The 18,066-nt window shown below is 35.2% G+C and overlaps 1 protein-coding gene across 6 annotated transcripts in view; it reads right to left on the minus strand.

Annotated features, from left to right (window-relative positions):
* Positions 1-18,066, minus strand: part of LOC306880261 (sorting nexin-17-like) — a 26,114-nt gene continuing 8,048 nt past the window's right edge. For 2 of the 6 annotated variants that reach the window (XM_079433686.1, XM_079433690.1), the window contains 12 exons: positions 17,857-17,921; positions 16,506-16,616; positions 15,630-15,720; positions 12,618-12,705; positions 6,654-6,723; positions 6,202-6,294; positions 5,826-6,029; positions 3,885-4,013; positions 3,337-3,414; positions 2,466-2,540; positions 2,335-2,376; positions 5-1,987 (listed from right to left, as the gene is read on the minus strand). In XM_079433686.1, coding sequence (XP_079289812.1) covers positions 1,868-1,987; positions 2,335-2,376; positions 2,466-2,540; positions 3,337-3,414; positions 3,885-4,013; positions 5,826-6,029; positions 6,202-6,294; positions 6,654-6,723; positions 12,618-12,705; positions 15,630-15,720; positions 16,506-16,616; positions 17,857-17,921 — 1,166 coding nt within the window. In that variant the 3' untranslated portion in view covers positions 5-1,867. Of the gene's footprint in view, positions 1,988-2,334; positions 2,377-2,465; positions 2,544-3,336; positions 3,415-3,884; positions 4,014-5,825; positions 6,030-6,201; positions 6,295-6,653; positions 6,724-12,617; positions 12,706-15,629; positions 15,721-16,505; positions 16,617-17,856; positions 17,922-18,066 lie in introns of all 6 variants that reach the window. The other 4 variants (XM_079433685.1, XM_079433688.1, XM_079433687.1 and 1 more) reach the window with 4 other exon arrangements.

The following is an 18,066-nucleotide window of genomic DNA, read 5'->3' on the forward strand; positions in this document are numbered from 1 at the left end:
GAGCATCATTTGGCACCTAAATTTATTGAAACCCAGAAGGCTCTAACTTCCATTCTTGGATTTAAAAATTAAGTGAGAATTTGAAAAATAAATCATACTGATTTATGAGCGATGTACAGGGTTTAAGCGTATAGACGGTTACCCTTTTCATCCTAGATGATGATGCTGGTGAACATACTGAACATGGCAATCACGAATTAGTCATCAGCTCAAAAATAATCAGCCATACAGCACACAGACATGAGAACAACCTTTGCATTTAACACATTCTGCACATGGGAGGAATCATATATATGGGATGAAGAATATGGGAATTTCATTCAATATGACTATCATTGCAGTCAAAAACCCAGCATAAATGTAAAATACAGCCATTTCCCAAGCACCATGTGATCACAGATGATTGCCACAATGTATTTAGTAAAATACAAAATGGATTATATGTATATAATAAAAAGAAAAACGAAGTCTGGAATGATATACTTCAAAATGAAAGATATGAAGTGCACTAAGACAATCACTGAAATTTAGATTTTGTAAACACTTTTTCAACAGTTTTCTACAGTTTTGTAAACACTGATAAATGTTAGTTTCTAATCTTTTTTTTTTTTTTACAGCCTGGATTATATTTGATCAACTGTACTTGTTTGTAATATACTAAGGTTATAATACAGATATTAGTAAATATTCAGAATATTTTTTTTAATTGCATGTACATTTATAAAAGTGACATTACCATGATTTTTGTGCAAAATGCTTTAGTGAACTATAATTTTGGCATTTATGAGTAACCTTTTTAATATATTGGTTCAAAAAAAAAAAAAAAAAATCCTCTTGCGAATGTTCCAGGATGTTTTCCCACAGTTTTACTATCTCAATAAATACCCAAGCCATCTATCTTACTTAATACTGTGCAAAAAAAGACATAAGTTCAGCTAGTGCAAGCAGGCCTGCAGAACACACTATAACAAAGCGAGATTTCAGGACACAGCTGAGGCCAGATTGAGAGAAGCTTTTTAGCCAACTTGTGCCCGGCGCTACATTTAATTTTAAATTTGAGTAGTTAAACTGTAAGGCGTCTGAATCAGCACAAGGCAGAGAGAAAGCAGGCCACAATAAAGATCTTGTGTTTTCATCTAGGATATGCAATGAATATGCAGTAGGCGTCAGGTCGAGTTTAACTCTCCTGAAAAAAAAAAACAGGAAGCTGCAGAGATCTACCACGCCATGGGTCATATTGCCGCTACCACGCAATAGTTTGAGCAACATTGGCACACTGAACGATACGAAGCACATCTCTATTAAATAATATTCTCAAGTGATTTTAAAAGGAACATATCAACACAGTTTGCTGGTATGGATCTTACTCTAGTAGGCAATTGCTGTCATGAGCAGTCGAGAAAATGAGACAACAGGAATTTTGTGTCTGCCAGATGATGACATGAGAGGAAAAAGCACAGTTTCGTGTCTCTAGTAAAGAAGTACGATTCAATAAAGCCCATCTTCAGGAGAAACTTTCATCACAGCCTCTCTTGAATGTAGCAACTTGCCCTGAGGTGCCCATGTAACCCTGTATTAATTTAAACGTTGACGTTGTCTCTAATTATGCCTCAAATCTGAAATTATCGCATTTTTGTTACTTTGAGCTCGCACTGAATCGGAGGCCTCTCATAAAAGTAATGAGAGACTTGAGTAAAATGATGTACTTCATAGGCCATTTATGAGACCATTGATATAATTATTATTATTTTTTTTCCAAAAATGGATTACAATACTGCAGAACTGGGCATCTATTAAACTACACTCATCGCAGAGAAACCGCTAAATGAATCTGTCTCCTTTAGTCCAGTCTTTGAGGATGACTCCATCACAGGTCATCGTCCCCTATTCCTTCAAAGGCGTAGTTTCCATGGAAATCATTGCCACTGATGTCACTGGCTGAGTTGGAAGAACTAAGTCCTCTCAGGGAGACAGAAGACAGCTTGGTCTGTGGAAATAAAAATAAATAATAATAGAGAGAACAGGAGATAAATATCTAAATAACTAAAACTAAAATGAACTAAAATATAAATATTAGATGATAAATGGTGCCTTGGAAGAAAAATAAGTTTGAACTGAAATACTAAAATGACTGAAACTAAAACTGAAATAAAGCTAAATTTAATTATAGTTAAACGCTGAAAACATGTGAAAATAATAGCTAATTCAAAATAATAAATAATATAATGGTGTATAAATAATAACAGCATAAATACACACAGTATAAATTAAACCAGTATAGAGGATATTTCCAATGTAAGAATTATAAGGAAATGAAAATCATTGACAACTCACAGAGAGTTTGACTACTTGTTCACGGCTGGGATCAGGGGAATCCTGAAAAACAGTCATGCATATCACATATCAACACATCTTCCATATCAAAACTAGAGGTGCTCTGCATTAGCAAAAACCTCGGTGCCCACCAATAATGGAGGAGACTTCACAGCTTGCTGACTGTCAGAGCGCTGGAACGAGCCGTTCAGTCGTTTCTTCTGCATCTGCTGGAAACACAAATCAGACAAACTTAGAGAAAAAGATAGAAAATGCCCTTTAAATAGGCATGAAATACAAATTGACCACATTCATTTTTTTTATAAACATTCCTGAACTTATTGTGCATGGGCCATAAAAGCATATTATTGCAGAGAAAAATGTCTTTAAAAACTTGAAAACAAAAAAAATAGTTTAGCACTGAAAAAAAAAACTTTCATTTTCAGCTGGCATCAATGCTTCTTTTTAAAAAAATATCTGCATTCTAGTACACAGCATTTCCTTGAATCGAGTCCCACTGCATTTTTTACTTATTGAATGACTAGTATCACATATGCCACATTACAAATCTATTTTCCAATTCAACCCGTTGGCCACCATTGAAATCCACTATAGAGAAACCTTAAAAATCTTAATTTCTTTGCGACTGAAGACAAAAATACATGAACGTGAACTTGGATGACATGGGGGTGAGTAAATTATCAGGAAATTATTATTCTGGAAGTGAACCCACCCTTTAAGGAAGTATAAATTGGGTTATGAATACTTAAATGTTGACAAAGTGAGCTCAGTTTTGCACAGCTAGATTTGCTCAAGTCTCTCCAGCAAACAGATGATTTAACCAACATTTAAGACCAGATTATGCTGAAAGGGTTCTTCATGCAAGTCCCATGTGGTAAAAACAAAATTAAGACTCAAGCTCTTAAATGAATCAAACACCGATACATCCACCAACTGAAAGATATTTCAGAAACTCCACAGATATTTGGCAGGTCTTTACGAGAAGACAAACATAGACCTGACCTTTTTAATGCTTCCGCCAGATTTCTTCACCATCAGCTCATCTACCATAGACTGCAGACAGATACTCATCATGATAGCCTGGGGAAAAACAAAAAAACTCAGTCCAGTGATTCTCAAACAGACAAACATTTATTGGTCACTATTGGATATTTAATTAAGGCTCATTCACTATTTTTACCTTTGCCGTCATCTAAGATCAATTCAATTTAATCTTTAAAAACACTAATAATACAGTAAATATTTACATGTATATTCATATTTTATATTATATATAAATATATTTAATATATAAACATAAAATTTTTCTTAAATATATACATGCATGTGTTTGTATTTATATATACATAATGTACACAGTATACACACATATACAGTATTATGTAAACAAAAACTTTTACCTTGTATGCGATTAATCGTTTGAGAACACTACTCAAAATGAATGCCTAAAATAACTTGTAGCATTTAAAAATGTATTAAGCATTTTATTTTCAATTTATTTAGACAAAATAGTATAGAATTTCAATATCATAGACTGATTCTGCACTGACCTGTGGACTGGTGATGGTGACCCACTGCAGACGGTCTTTGCTCATCAAGTACTCGAAGGCCAGCTCTAGTTTCACGTCACATTTACTGGAACTGCTTGGGTTTGCGGTACCGTTCACCACAGGCACCTGCTGTAGAATCAGGCCGGGTCATCACAAATACGATCATCATAATCATTGTTATTTGTGTCGAGGCAATTACAGAGGCCATTTCTAAACTCCTCTACATGGCAATTACCTTCAAAGCTCAATTAGTCATCATTAGCTCTGCTCTAAATGTCAACGTCCTCATAATTACATAGCATCATCAGCACAACAACAAAAAAGTGTGTCATTAGAATTGTCTCAGATAACAAAGCAGACAACTTCTTCACACAGACACAAGAAACTCAGTCAGTCCCATTAGAGACTACACAGTCCCAGCATCCTCAGCATCAGGTCCTGGTCTCAGAGGACGGCCGTTCTGAGCTCATTAGTAACACAACTCTGCTATTCCAGGGCAAAGACTAAGCCAAGACCACTGCAGAGTGAAGCAAAAACAACTTACAATACGCATTAAAGTGTTTGTATTGGACCCAACTGAAAATATTCAAAGCGTTTTCACATTATCACTAGAAGTTGTTTAGGTATTGCTACTAAATGTGGCACATTTGTTTGTTAATCTACTGTTTAAAAACAAGGGACGGGAGAGAGAGAGAGAACTCAATACTTTTAGATACAGAATGAAAATTTTGATGAAGGCATACATTTAGTGGATTCCAATAAAAATATCAATAGATAGATGGATGAGTGTCTGGTAGCTGATAGTCTCTTTTCCTTGCTGAAAGTGGCTTTTTTGGTCATCCCCGTTTCAACTTCCCTTTTTCCGAAACAGACCAACCAGACATGCCTGAAGCGACAGTCATAGAAGGAATTTGGAGTTGTCTGGAGACGCAAAAGGAAGTTTTCCTACATCCTTACTTTAAAAAGCAGTACATATCTTTCTGAATGTAAATAAATACAACAAGGGTTTATTATACTGAACACTGAATCCATTTTTCATACTGTACATTATAATGTCTAAAATTACTTTATTTATAATTTAAAACATTAGATTTTTATGTTTAGCATTTTATTTTTCATTTATTTAGACAAAATAGAATTTCAGTTTTTATATAGTTTTACTTTAGCATTTTTAAGTCACATTTTTAATGCTTTTATTTGACGGAATCTATTTTTATTTATTTATTTTTTATTTTATTATATCGTGGTGTCTAAAATCATTTGTAGTGTTTAAAACAATAGATTATTTTTCCTAGCATTTTATTTTTATTTAGCATATTTATTTAAACTAAATTGTATAGCTAGATTTAAGTTTTTTACATTCTTAAAGCAAAAAGCATAGGTATTTTTTTTATAAAAAATGTTTTGCATGTTTGCCTTTATTTCACAACATTTTAACAAAATAAAGCTTTTTATAGAGATTCAACTATTCCAGGCTAAAATAAAGTTGTTGTTAATTTATTTCTAAAATATTAAAAGCAGATAAAAAAAATACATGTTTAATTTAAGCAGCTATGTCTAAAATACACGTGCTTAAAGTTCTTTCTTTAAAAATGTGACCTCATTTGACTTAACTATTCACATACTTTAGGCACGACAAGCTTTTGTGGTTAATGTGACAGTTTTTTGTATGATTTTGCTAAAAGCATGGTTGCATTTACCATTGTTCAGCAAAATCAAGTCATTTCAAAAGGAATCCATTTGATCAGGAGTTTCCTTGATCTCATTTGGTAAAAAAGTTCCCCATGCAGATTTTGCTCATGTTGGTTAAAAAATTTGCGATGTTGATCAACATAAGCAGTCTGCTTGCTTCACACATCAACAATGGACCTTTTTGAATGCAAAATTGCAATGATGTCTGCATTATTGTAAAATACTTTATCTATTTTTTATCAAACTTACAGATGAGGTGACCCGCCAGCATCTCATGCGTGTGACTTTGAAGCTGCCCTCTTTCATCTGATCACTGGGCAATTTGACATGAAAGTTGAGTTCGTTGTTGCCGGCACCGACTATAACATGACAGCCCGTCTCAGGAAAATCTGTGATGCAGGGATCAAACTTGATATAGCCGTAGTACTTCAGAGTCTGAGCCAATCTGATGAACTGTGGGACAAAATATCGTTAGACACAGATGATTCAGTAATACACGGTATTATTCAACATAATACATTCATGTCTGAGAATGGACTTCAGCTTATATAGAAGTAGTCAATTTCTTTCCAGCTCACAGACACTAGGGAGATCAAATAACGTGTGTGGCGGAGCTCAGCCGTACCTCCTTCTTTGAGCCTTTCTCCTGCAGGGATTTCAGCTGTCTGTGCTGCTCTTTGTTCACGAGGATCCATCCCCGTTCTATATCAGACACCGTCTGAGTGCAAGAAAGAGGAAAACATTCTGTTTCTCTCACTCTGAATTTGACTGAATATATTGTTTTTAAGGAAGATTTGTGCAGTTTCTCCAAAATAAATCCCAGCTCAATATGCAGTCAGGACTAATTTAGTTCTTATTTCTAGTTTTTTTAAATATTAAAACTAAGACAACTATAAATAAGCCAATGTTGGATGATTCCCACAAAGTCTAAATAACTGCATACATTTTATAAAAAAAATACTTTTTTTTGACAATCAGAACAGGAGCCACATTATTTGCCGGAACATTTATGCACATTATGACAACTTTTTGTGCAATGGACCAAATAGAGTATCTTTTAAACTGGGAGACTGTTACCTGAGCATATAACAAGTTGAGTCCCACACGGTCGTCCATGACATCACTGTCGTACGCTGTGTCCCAGTAGCTGAGAATAGGGCAGGAGACAATAATGACAAGTTATGTAAGGGAAATACTATAATTTACCTTCCTCCTCTTTGATCACATGCGCTTTCTGATGTATCATCTAAAACCATCAAGCACTAAAGCAACTAAAAATCATGTGTACTGCATTTTACTGCATAAATCACACCGTTTCTATACGCACGCCTGAGGATCTAACTAGACGTCAGCAATAGTAGAAGAATTTTAATCAAATCTTTCGTTAAGTTAAACTTAGAGAAAATAATGGTTCTATCCTGTAATGAAGCTTCTGTCTTTAGCTACACAGCAATACTAGTGTATAAGTTACTGAAAAAAAGCTACTCCAGTGTGTCTCCAGTTGCCTAGAAGCCATCGACAATCTGGCAAATGAGCAATCTTCAGCTCAATGGCCATCCTGACCGTCCATGTCAAAAAGTATTCTCATCACACCGTGGGCAGAATGAGGTCTGTTAAGTAAGTTTTAGCAGAGTTTATAAGAGCACAATGATGTAATTTTGCATAACAACGGATATTGTCCACATAGCCAAAAATGGATTTCCGTTAAATCTCATTTCAATGTTTTTACTGGTTGATGCTGGAATATTTTTAAACTATACATGACAGGCAGTGAACAGGAAAAAGCATGGGAGCTTGTTTTGCGACTTGTTTTTTTTTTGTTGTTGGTTCAAAATGTTTTTTTTTTATGTTCTGAAAGTCTCTTACATTCACCAAGGCTGCATTTATTTGATCAACAATACAGTAAAATTGGTAATATCTAGAAAATAACGTTTGTATTTAATACTAAAAAAAAATAGTAAATTATTCCTGTGATGAAGACGTTGAAAGCTGAATTTTCAGCATCATTACTCCATTCTTCAGTGTCACATGATCCTTCAGTAATCATTCTAATATGCTGATTTGCTGCTCAAGAAACACTTTTTATTATCAATATTGAAAACAGTTGTGCTGATTAATATTTTTGTGGAAACCAAGATTTTTTTCAACCTTTTTTTCTGGATTCTTAAATTTCATGAATAGAAATGTCAAAACGACATCATTTATTTGAAATAAAAATATTTAGTAAAATTCTAAATGTCATCAATATCACTTCGGTATGTAAGCCCATTTCCGCCACTGAATAAAATAAATAAAAAAAAAAAAAAGGTAATTGCGACTCAAAATAGGGAGATTTAAACACGCAATTCTGAAAACAATTCTTTTCCCCCCTCAGAATTGGACTTTATAACTCACAATTGCGAATTTGTCTCACAGTTCTGAGAAAAAAACAAAAAACAAAACAAAAAAAAAAGTCAGAATTAAAAAAAAAAAAAATTGTGAGAGAAAAACTCACCTTTTTTATTTTTTATTTGGTGGCAGAAATGGGCTTCCATAATTTTGAATAATTTATTGCATCCTTCATAAATAAAAATCTTAATTTCTTTACTGACACCAAACTTTTGAACAGTAGCTGTGTTTTTTAGGGCTGTCAACTTTAGTCGTTTAGTCGACTAATCGGTCGATGCCGTCTTGGTCGACTGACATTCTTGGTCGACCAGTTGCATAATTTATTTATTTATTTATTTTTTTTCACCAATAAAGAAATTTTAATTGATTTACTCCTTGATATTTATTCCTTTATTAGCAGTTATATATTACTGTATTGTAAATATAATTAGCCTATGTTTTATCCCCAACTTTAAATGCTTTAATTTAGGCTATTTTATAACAGCGCCACAGTTTAGCGCACCACGAACACTCGGGAACCGCACCTGTGGCTGGCTGCCCTGCTGCTTCGCGCTCAGTAAGGAATATAGGATTGTGTTTTCTTATGTTTTTGTTTTTATTTGTACACTTGACACGTTTGAAAATAGCTTAAATAATGTAACAAAACGAAAATAAATCTATAGGTCTTCCTACTATACAGCCTATTGTTTAGGGTTGTTTTTTTAGGCTATTTGGGTTTTTTGTGTGTTTGTTTTAAAATGCCTAGATCGGCTGGACAAAAGTTAACCCATAGCTTTGAAAGTAAAGAATATACAGCCTGTATAAACGAGAGCTTTTGTTAGGATTTTTCATTATTTGGCTGTTTTAGCAGTTATATTTTTTGTAGCGTGTGGTGTGGTCAGGTGCGCGATTGTGACGGTCACTATAGACCTAGGACAGAGCTCCTCACTTTGCAGTTAAATAAAATCACTTAATTTTCAAAGAATTGTATTATTATTATAGTTTTATGTATTGATGTTTTTTCGTTGTTGTTTTATAAATGCTCTATGAAAATTGTTTAATAAATGTTCAATCAAAATGCAAAACATCGCGTCTTTTTTTTTTTTTTTTTTTAGTCGACTGATCGTTGCGCAGGACAGGACTTTGGTCGACTAAGCATTTCTTTGGTTGACTACAGCCCTAGTGTTTTTTCTACCCTTTCCTGCCTGTCAGCAGCCAGATCTATATTCCATTCCTGATGTAGTGAACAGGTGGGATCTGGCTGAGGCTGTCTGTAGTCTGTAAAGTAGGTCAAGAGGCCTGCAGTTCCTCTGAGGGGACTGAAAAGAAAAACACGCCAGCATCTTGTGCACCTTTTCCAACAGTACAAGATGAAGAGGTGTGAGATTTAGCTCACCAAGGATGTATAAGTGGTGAAAGTGGAAACATTTTTAGCAAAATAATCTCTGCAAAGCGGTGCTAAAAAAGGGAAATTTATGTTCACATAACACCTTCACACCTGCTTCCAATCCACATGGTGAAACACATGCTGTTTCAATGCCCTTGCTGGAGATGTTACTAAAATAATCTCCCTTGATTCTCACTAATTATTCCATTACATAAATCGCACACTCCAAAGGGCATTTGATGAATATTGTTAATACAGTTAATACACCACTAGGAACATCAACATTTATATGCTGTATGCGGATGTGCACTTTCCAGCGAATAAATAATGAAGTTTGTATTGCTTTTACCACTTCAAAGATTCAGGAAAGCACAGCACTTCAGAGACCGTTTGAGTTATAAAAGAGATGTCTAAATCCAAGATGTCTTCAAGTCCAAAAGGTCTAAAGTGCAAATATGAAAACCACTGCTGCACAGAACCACATGATCAGACCCCTGTGGTAATGATGTTCATACCCACGTCTACAACAGGAAGTCAAAAACTGCCTTTCTAGTCATTTAAACACAGTGAAGATTGAACCTTGTGGGGCACCACTTCCTGAAGCAAATATCCAGCTGTTTGTTAAAACAAGTCGATTAAATATATACTTTGGGAAGCACTCATGAAGTTTCTGAGAAACAACTTTAAACTGGAAATCTGGAAAATTTAAGCTCTATTAAAGGGATAGTTCTACAAAATTTTTAATTCTATCATCATTTAAGGCCTGTTCACTACAATAACCATTAAAATATAACTATTTTTTAGCATCCTGACTAGGGGTGAGTGATATGACTAAAATCTTATATCATGATATGAATAATTTTATTTCACAGGAATGATATATAGTACAATTTATATATATATATATAAAGGTCTTTATGATAGCAAAATTTTTGATACCATAGAAATTTCATAATTCTTGTCTGTCAATATCCCAAAAAATAATAGTAGAAAATACTATAAAAAAAAAACAAGCTTAGGCCGTGTTCACACTTGGCGTCTTTTTCGAAGCTGCCGGCGTCTGTTTTACATTATAATCCTATGGAGTAAACCGTGTTTTCAAAAAAGTCCTGAGCGCTTTTTAAAACGCCACCGCCGGCGTCTTTTTCTGCAGCTCAAAATGTCAACTTTTCTGAAAAAAACGCCCTACGTCAAGCGCCTTTTTGACAGCTGACCAATGACAAGCGAGTAGCGAGATCTGTCGTTTCCATAACAACAAGAAGAAAAATGGAGAAGGTGCCGGTAGATAGACTGCTCGTACTAGTTTCGGAGCACAAGGAGCTGTATGATATGAGCACAAAACGCTATCATAATATTGGTTCCTTCCCCGTATAATGTCGTGCACCCACAAACGTCGTTGTGAATCGACATTTTCTTTCCCGTTAACTTCAAAAGCCAACGCAAGAGCCAACTTTTTACTCTTTCTTGACATTTCTGCAGTACACAGCGCTAGGCTACTGTTACAGCTGTTGCTATGACAACAAAAGACGCTCTCAGCTGCTATTTGTAACAGACGCTGCCAGCTTTGTTTTTCATTAAAAAAACGCTCGTCAACTTTTTCTAGTCAAAAACTTTGCCTTACTGAAGACAAGTAAACGGTCAGCAATTAAATAAGAATAAGAAACTTAACTAATTACAAGCAAAAAAAAAAAAAAAAAAAAAGAGAACATATAAATAACAAATACTACATACATTGAATAATCAAATGTATAAAAACACTGCTTATTCTTCACTGTTGAAATTAAATATATATTTCTTCTTATTAAAGTTACAAACGTGTTTTAGTCAAGAGTAGTGAGAGATTTTCTCTCTTCTGTTGTTTGATTAACATGAATAACAGACAGCAGGAATATTAGACTGCTGTCACTTTAAGAGCTGCCCAGATCCAATATACTGTCATATGTGTGTTTTCTTTCTCAGCTGTTTGCTTTCACTTAATACCTAAATTACTGAGTTTACAAGGATACTTGCAAAGACGGGCATTTTGACACATACAAGTGTTTAACTGCTCAAGGCTTAGAAAGCAGTAAAATTAACTCCGTTCAATACCCCCGTGCTCTGAGCACCGTCCTAACGTGCGTACGACTCTGACGCTCAAAAAAGTCTCTCAGACAGTGCATATAGCGAAATTAATTCTCTTTCGCTGCTGATTGCATTTCAACAGCTTAAAATCTTGTTTTTAAACCGCAATGCTTAAAAACACATGCAAACGATAAGTTTTAAGACCACGTAGCACAGCAACGTCATGTGAGCGTGGCACCGCGATAAAGACGTTAGTCGAAAATCTCTACTGGTAGACAAATTTCCACTGGTCAATCGTATCTATTAGTACATCGCCCACCCCTTAGTCCTGACCAATGCATTATAACGCTCTGTGTATTATAAGCGTACACTGCAATTATGTCGCCTGCTGCTTCAAATGATCAAGCTCTCTAAAGCAGTGTGAATTCCGATTGGCTGTAAATGTTTTTTTCATTCATCAGCCGGAAAAAAAATGCTTTTAAAGTGATTCCAACAATATCATTCCTGTGTCCTTATTATTGTTGTGGTGTGAACAGGCCTTTACTCTCCCTCCCTTCCTCAACATCTTGGCCATTATTTCCCATATAATGAAAGTAAGTAATAACTACAGCTATCAAACACAAATATGGCAAAAAAGCACCACAGAAATAACAAGAATGTGGTCTATATGGTATATATTCCAACTTATTTGATAACTTTGTGTGAGTAAAAGACCAAAATGCATTCAAAAGTTATTCAGCGAAAATCTTGATAGCTGCTCTAGCTCTTCTTGGTGCTTTCATTAAAGTTCATGATCTTCTCAATGATTCAGTTCATAAAACTGGTCAGAATTGTTGATTCATAAATCAGAGTGTTTCAGTTTTGGTCTGCTCTTCACAGTACGGCTATCATATGGTTTCCGTAGACTTTAAAGTCTACTTTTATGGTGCTTTTGCTTCCTTTTGAGGCTTAAGATTCTCATATGTTCTCCAAAGTACCTTTTTTATGTTCCACAGAAAGAAGACAGACATACAAGTTTAAAACAACATGAAGTTGAGTAAATGATGACAGAATTAAAATTTTTTGGTGATCTGTCCCTTTCAAAAGGCTATTTTTGTTATAGATTTAGAAGGACAATTAACACATTTTATAAGAACTTCCTCTCTAGGCTACATAAATGTAGTCTTATTGTTCACTTTGCTGTAGGACCGAATGCTCAACCATTACTTCCAAAATAGGTTTTGTACCTTTTACGGAGGACGATACGGTACTCGGGACTATGCAGGCTGGTGATGGACACGTAGGGCAGCTCAAATTCTTGCAGTTTTCTCACGTCTGGTGCACCGTGGGAGGTCGGAGAGGTTTGGACAAGGGAATGAGAGACCAGATGAAATGTATGAGTGCCTTCAGGCTCAAGGACATTTGGAGAGTAATAACAATGACAACAAACAAAGTGAGATGGGGGAGAATCCATCTGGCTAAAGCCGTAGCGGGCACAATAACATGTTTATCACTTTGTGCAAGAGAGAGAAGGGAGAACAGAGGGAGGGAAGGAGGGAGGGAGAGAATAAATGCTGCAGCTGTTAGAAAAGACGTTTTCTCTAGAGTTGGGAAAGAGGGAGAGATGGAAGCCAGGGACTGAACTGAAATGGGCACTGAGCTTTTAGAAACATTAAAAACAGGAGTGTGAAAAGAAGAAGAGACGACAGTTAGATCTATAGCATAGTGCATGCCGTCACAACTTGTCATTCTACTCTTTGGCTTACCCTTTCAGAGGTCTGACATTAGACAGCATGTTTATTAGACAAGAATGGTATTATGTGATAGGAATGTCTTTATAAATACATATGTATTAAAACATTATCACCACGTTTCTAATTGGTTGCATGGTTGTTGCTTATAGTTGTCACTGTAAAGATCTCAAAATTGTTGTAAATTAAAAATAAAAATTATAATTACACTATAATATTCTAAATAATGCAATAATAATAATAAAGTAGGATTTTTCTGTTTTTAGCGCTGACATGTTTTTGGCACAGTTCTTGATTTTGGCTCCACTGGCACTCAATCGAAAATCAGGTTTTGCTTGCAGGCATTTATTTTTCTCACTTTTTTTTCTCCAATGCGCATTTCTGCCAAGATAGGGCAGGATGCCAGATTCATTTTTGTGGAGGATTCTTCTGGGGACTGTTTTTCATCAAATCTGACAGGATTAAGCCTGTTTCAGGTAAGGATCTTGCAACTGAGTGGGAGGCACATGGCATGTCATTCCTCAGGGATGCATGATGATTCTGTGCTAAAAGTAGTCAAACAATGACAGCTCATATAAAAAAGGAGACATGGAAAGTTCCACAAACAAAACGACGACATTACATCCAGACAAGGAGAGCGACTGCCAGACATCTGCATAAAATCAGTGAAGAGATGCCCTTCAGTTTCAAGAACTGGACCAAGTCTGTGAAGTCTAAAAAAAATATTAATTCCACTTCCAATAACTCTACTGCTCTCCTAGGGATTCATCCTTTGAAAGATGTTCAATTCCATAACACGATGACGGCAGAATTGGAAGCAGAACAATCAAGGACAAAATGGCCTATTCTTTACAAATTAATTTGCCCTTTGTACTAAACTAATGACACATATTGAAGGGAAAAACTCTGGAGTGAGGAAATTCATTTATTTTGTCCCTGGGGGGTGTTCATAAAAAATTATGCAATCCTGGTCATTTCGCTTAAAGCCAAAATTTGATTAAATATGATCTCGAGCAAACAACTCCTCGCAGTGAGTGCATAATCGGTTTAATTTCAGATGGAGCAAGTAATATGTCTCTGCACAGGGCATTTCAGGACATATGCAATCAATCAATACAGTGACAACCAATTTGAATACTCCTGCTGTTGCATTTACTCTTGCCAACAACGTCTCAACAAACATTGTTTATAACAGACTAAGGAGAAAAGCACATTTATTTCTACTGAACCATTGTTTCATGTTGTTTTCCAACCTCTAGGCAACTATAATGCAGTATTTCTTTCTTCTCAGAGGTCATAATGCCTTGTTTTACCACAAAGCTCATTAAGGTATTATGTTTCAATGCATAAAAATAATATTGATAACTGGTTATCTGGTAACATGTTTATAACATATGTAATGTGGTTGAAAGGGTGTTGCTATACAGTTGCTATGTTGTTCTGAGAGGTTTTAGCATGTTGCTATGCAGTTTCTGGGTAGTTTCTTACTGGCCCATGTCAAAATGACCAACCCTCCAAAGTAACTGGGCCCTATTGGGCTTTGTTTGACTGTTATTGATGGCAAGGCAAAAATCTATATATTCTTGGTTAGAATAGGGTTTCCCCAAATGTAGTTTTCCAAAAAGTTTTTAGAGTTTTTTAGAATTATCAAAGATTTACTTTCTTAATGTACACTACAAAGTTATTACAGTTAACTAAAAGTAAAATACCCTAAAACATTTTAATTAATAAAATTAATGTTATATTAAAGCTATAATAGTGTATCAATGAAACTAAAATAGCACTGGTACAGTACAACTATATTATAACAATAATTCATTTTTATAATTAGAAAAAACAATTGTAATAATAATAATAATAAACTTTGACTGGGTTCTTAAAACAGGTGATGCATCAAAATAAAACAAAATATATATTTTTAATTTACCTGTATGTCATGTGACCATGACATCGGAAAACTATGAACATATGCATGTAAATTATTAAAATATTAACTTCAAATCTCAGGGGGTACTTCAAGTAAATATTCAACGTATGAGGGGTTTTGCTGCATAATTTGAGGTATTAGCCATATTTAGAGCTAAAAAAAAAAAAAAAAAGAAAAAAGGAGAAACCAGAAGTTTAATACTTTTGGTTTGGGTTTAGTTCAATCCCTAAGCCAGTATGAGCAATAATAATAACGGTGTTTGTCTAACATGCATTACAGGCCTACAGCAGAGCTGTGTGCGCCATGCCAACAACAGCTTGATCAAAGTTTAATCTACTTGACCTCAGTTTACTTTTGTGGAGAGTGGGCGGCCATCTCAACAGAACACTCTTTTTTGAGCTGCCAGGATCGCTTTTATATTCAGTCCAGAGGAAGTATGTTGACTTTTAGATACCATTTACCAACAGCCAAACCACTTTCCAGCTAAAGCCAGCAGGCCACATCTGATGCCAGCATATCTTACAATTTCTACCAAATGTTTAAAAGATCTTAAAATTAAAAATGTCAAGTGTTATACTCACACGTGCAGCCCCCATCTCCCCTCTCCTGAACCAGGAAGAGGCTGAAATATCCCACCAGCTCATCAGGAAGGTCGAGCTTTGAGGCCACAGCCTGATAAAGACATCAAAAATCATTAATCTACACTATTACCCAACAAGAGAAGACAGCAAACCATTTCACAAGATTTGCATATGTATTCATAGGTAAAGAACACAAATCATATCATGTACACAATGTTGTTTCATTCTTTAAAAAGTGCTTTGGATGGATTTCTTCTACAGGAGTGTTTTAGGTGTTAAACATTACATCCAAGCAGATCCCATGATCAGGTTACAGTTCACTACATTTATGCCCGTTTTATGTTTAACACTTGACTTTCTCACTTTCATCAGGTGCTAAAGGGCGCTTTGGGCCATCAGTGTGCTTGAATAGCACAGCAGAAAGCAGTGCGTGCTGCATATGGGTGCAGGGTGCATATTTTTTAACACAGGCTCAGTACAACACATGTTGTATGTTTTCATTGAATTTAAAAAAGGAAGAAAGTCTATATTAAATGCGTCAAACATTTAAATAATGATTAATCAAGATTCATCAAAAAATGTTGTAGTTAATGTTCTATGTTGCCTTCTAAATGTCTTATGCATATATTTGATCAATGTAGTAAACAGTAATTTTCTGAAATATTATGACTTAACTGTTTTCTATTTGAATATATTAAAAAATTTAATTTATTCCAGTGATGACAAAGCTGAATTTCCATCAGCCATTATGCCAGTCTTCAGTGTCACATGATCCTTCAGAAATCATTCCAATATGTTTATTTGCTGCTCAAAAACCTTTATTAGTCATGCTGCAAACAGTCGTATTGCTTAATATTTTTGTGAAAACATTCTCACCTCCAGAACATCTTCAGTTTGGTCCGATGTGAGGATGTTAACTTTGACCTTCTGGCCATTGGACAGGTAGATTTCTAGCTGCACCTCCTCAGTGGCAATCTGCTGGGTCTCCTGCAGCACAGCCAAACAGTGATGCACTTTAAAAAGGGTTTAGGGAAACACCTTCATGCTGAACTCCAATTCAACTTCTGATGCTTCCTGTCAGATTCAGCTGATCTCAGAATATTCTGATGAACTTGCAGTATGGATAACATTAAATCACACACTCCAGGAACACGGAATAGAAAAAAAAACACATGGTCAGAGCAGTTTCATTTCCTGTGTATTCCAGTTTTCACATCAGAGGGCGCTTTCATTTTAGAATAAATGAAACGCTTTGAGCTTTGTGTATAGATATTGCAAGATATACATGCTTAGAGAAGATAAATTTGGTAATAAGTGTCAAAACACCACATTGCTGACATTTTAATGAATAACAAGTAGCGTCACTGTTCTTTCACTATCCTATCGTTTGCTTTTTGCAAATTCATTTCCCCCCCCCTCTTCCTGCATGTTTCATCTCCCGCTGAGGCAGAGGGTCTCAGAGCAGCAGCTGATCTTTACAGAGATTGGAAAATGAAAACGCAAGGCCAAGTCTAATCTTCTATTCTGTTCCTGCAGACTGCTCTCTGATGGGCAGCCGTGGGGACGGACGGGATCTGACTGCAAAATTGCCAATATCTATGTGCTTTGGGGAATGAAATTCCTGAAGAATGAATGCAATCTATGTGATTCAGGCAACAAATGTAGTACAGGATGGTGGAGGAATGTAAGGAAGTGAGGCACATGGACTGGATCTTCATTCAACACACATGAGCATATCTTAATGAAGAAACGAGATAAATCAGACGGACTAATGTTTAACCCTTTTATTGGATGACCAGGAAATTGTTTTTTTCCCCTAAAACTTTTTGCAGTATTCTTAGAAAAAATGGGGGAGTTGGAGAAAGGCAGATTCAAACGATTAAAGTTTTTTGACAGACAACTGTGTAACTTCTGTATTTAGATGCATAAAGTTGAATGCATAACATAAATTATGCAAACGTTTACTGCTAAAGGCAAGTAAAGAGGCAGAAAAATGGCAAGGATATTTTTGAACATGGAAAGGAAAACCCAATTTAGTTCCTCCTAATTCAGTTTTATTTTTCATCATAGGCTCTGGATCTGTAAACTTACAATACATTTTCATATGTGTACAATATTTCTAACAAAAACAATTCATATACTAGATTTGCAATTATGATATTAAATTATGGAATTAAGATAAATCATTAAAAGTCTTTACCAAATAAAAAGAGTATAGAAATTCTACCTGTTGAGCTTTTCTCAAAAAGCTGTTGAACATCTCACTGGATCCCAGAATGGGGTCCTGACGCACTGTAGGGAGATAATTAAAAAAAGTCTTTATTATAGGATTATATACAACACAATTATAAATGCAAGTACACAGACATAAGCCACTTAAAATAAAGTGCATCAAGATTGTACTTAAGTGTACTTCATGTGTATCTTTACTGTACAC

This window comes from Barbus barbus, assembly GCF_936440315.1.
Source record: "Barbus barbus genome assembly, chromosome: 14".
Classification (NCBI taxonomy): Eukaryota; Metazoa; Chordata; class Actinopteri; order Cypriniformes; family Cyprinidae; genus Barbus; species Barbus barbus.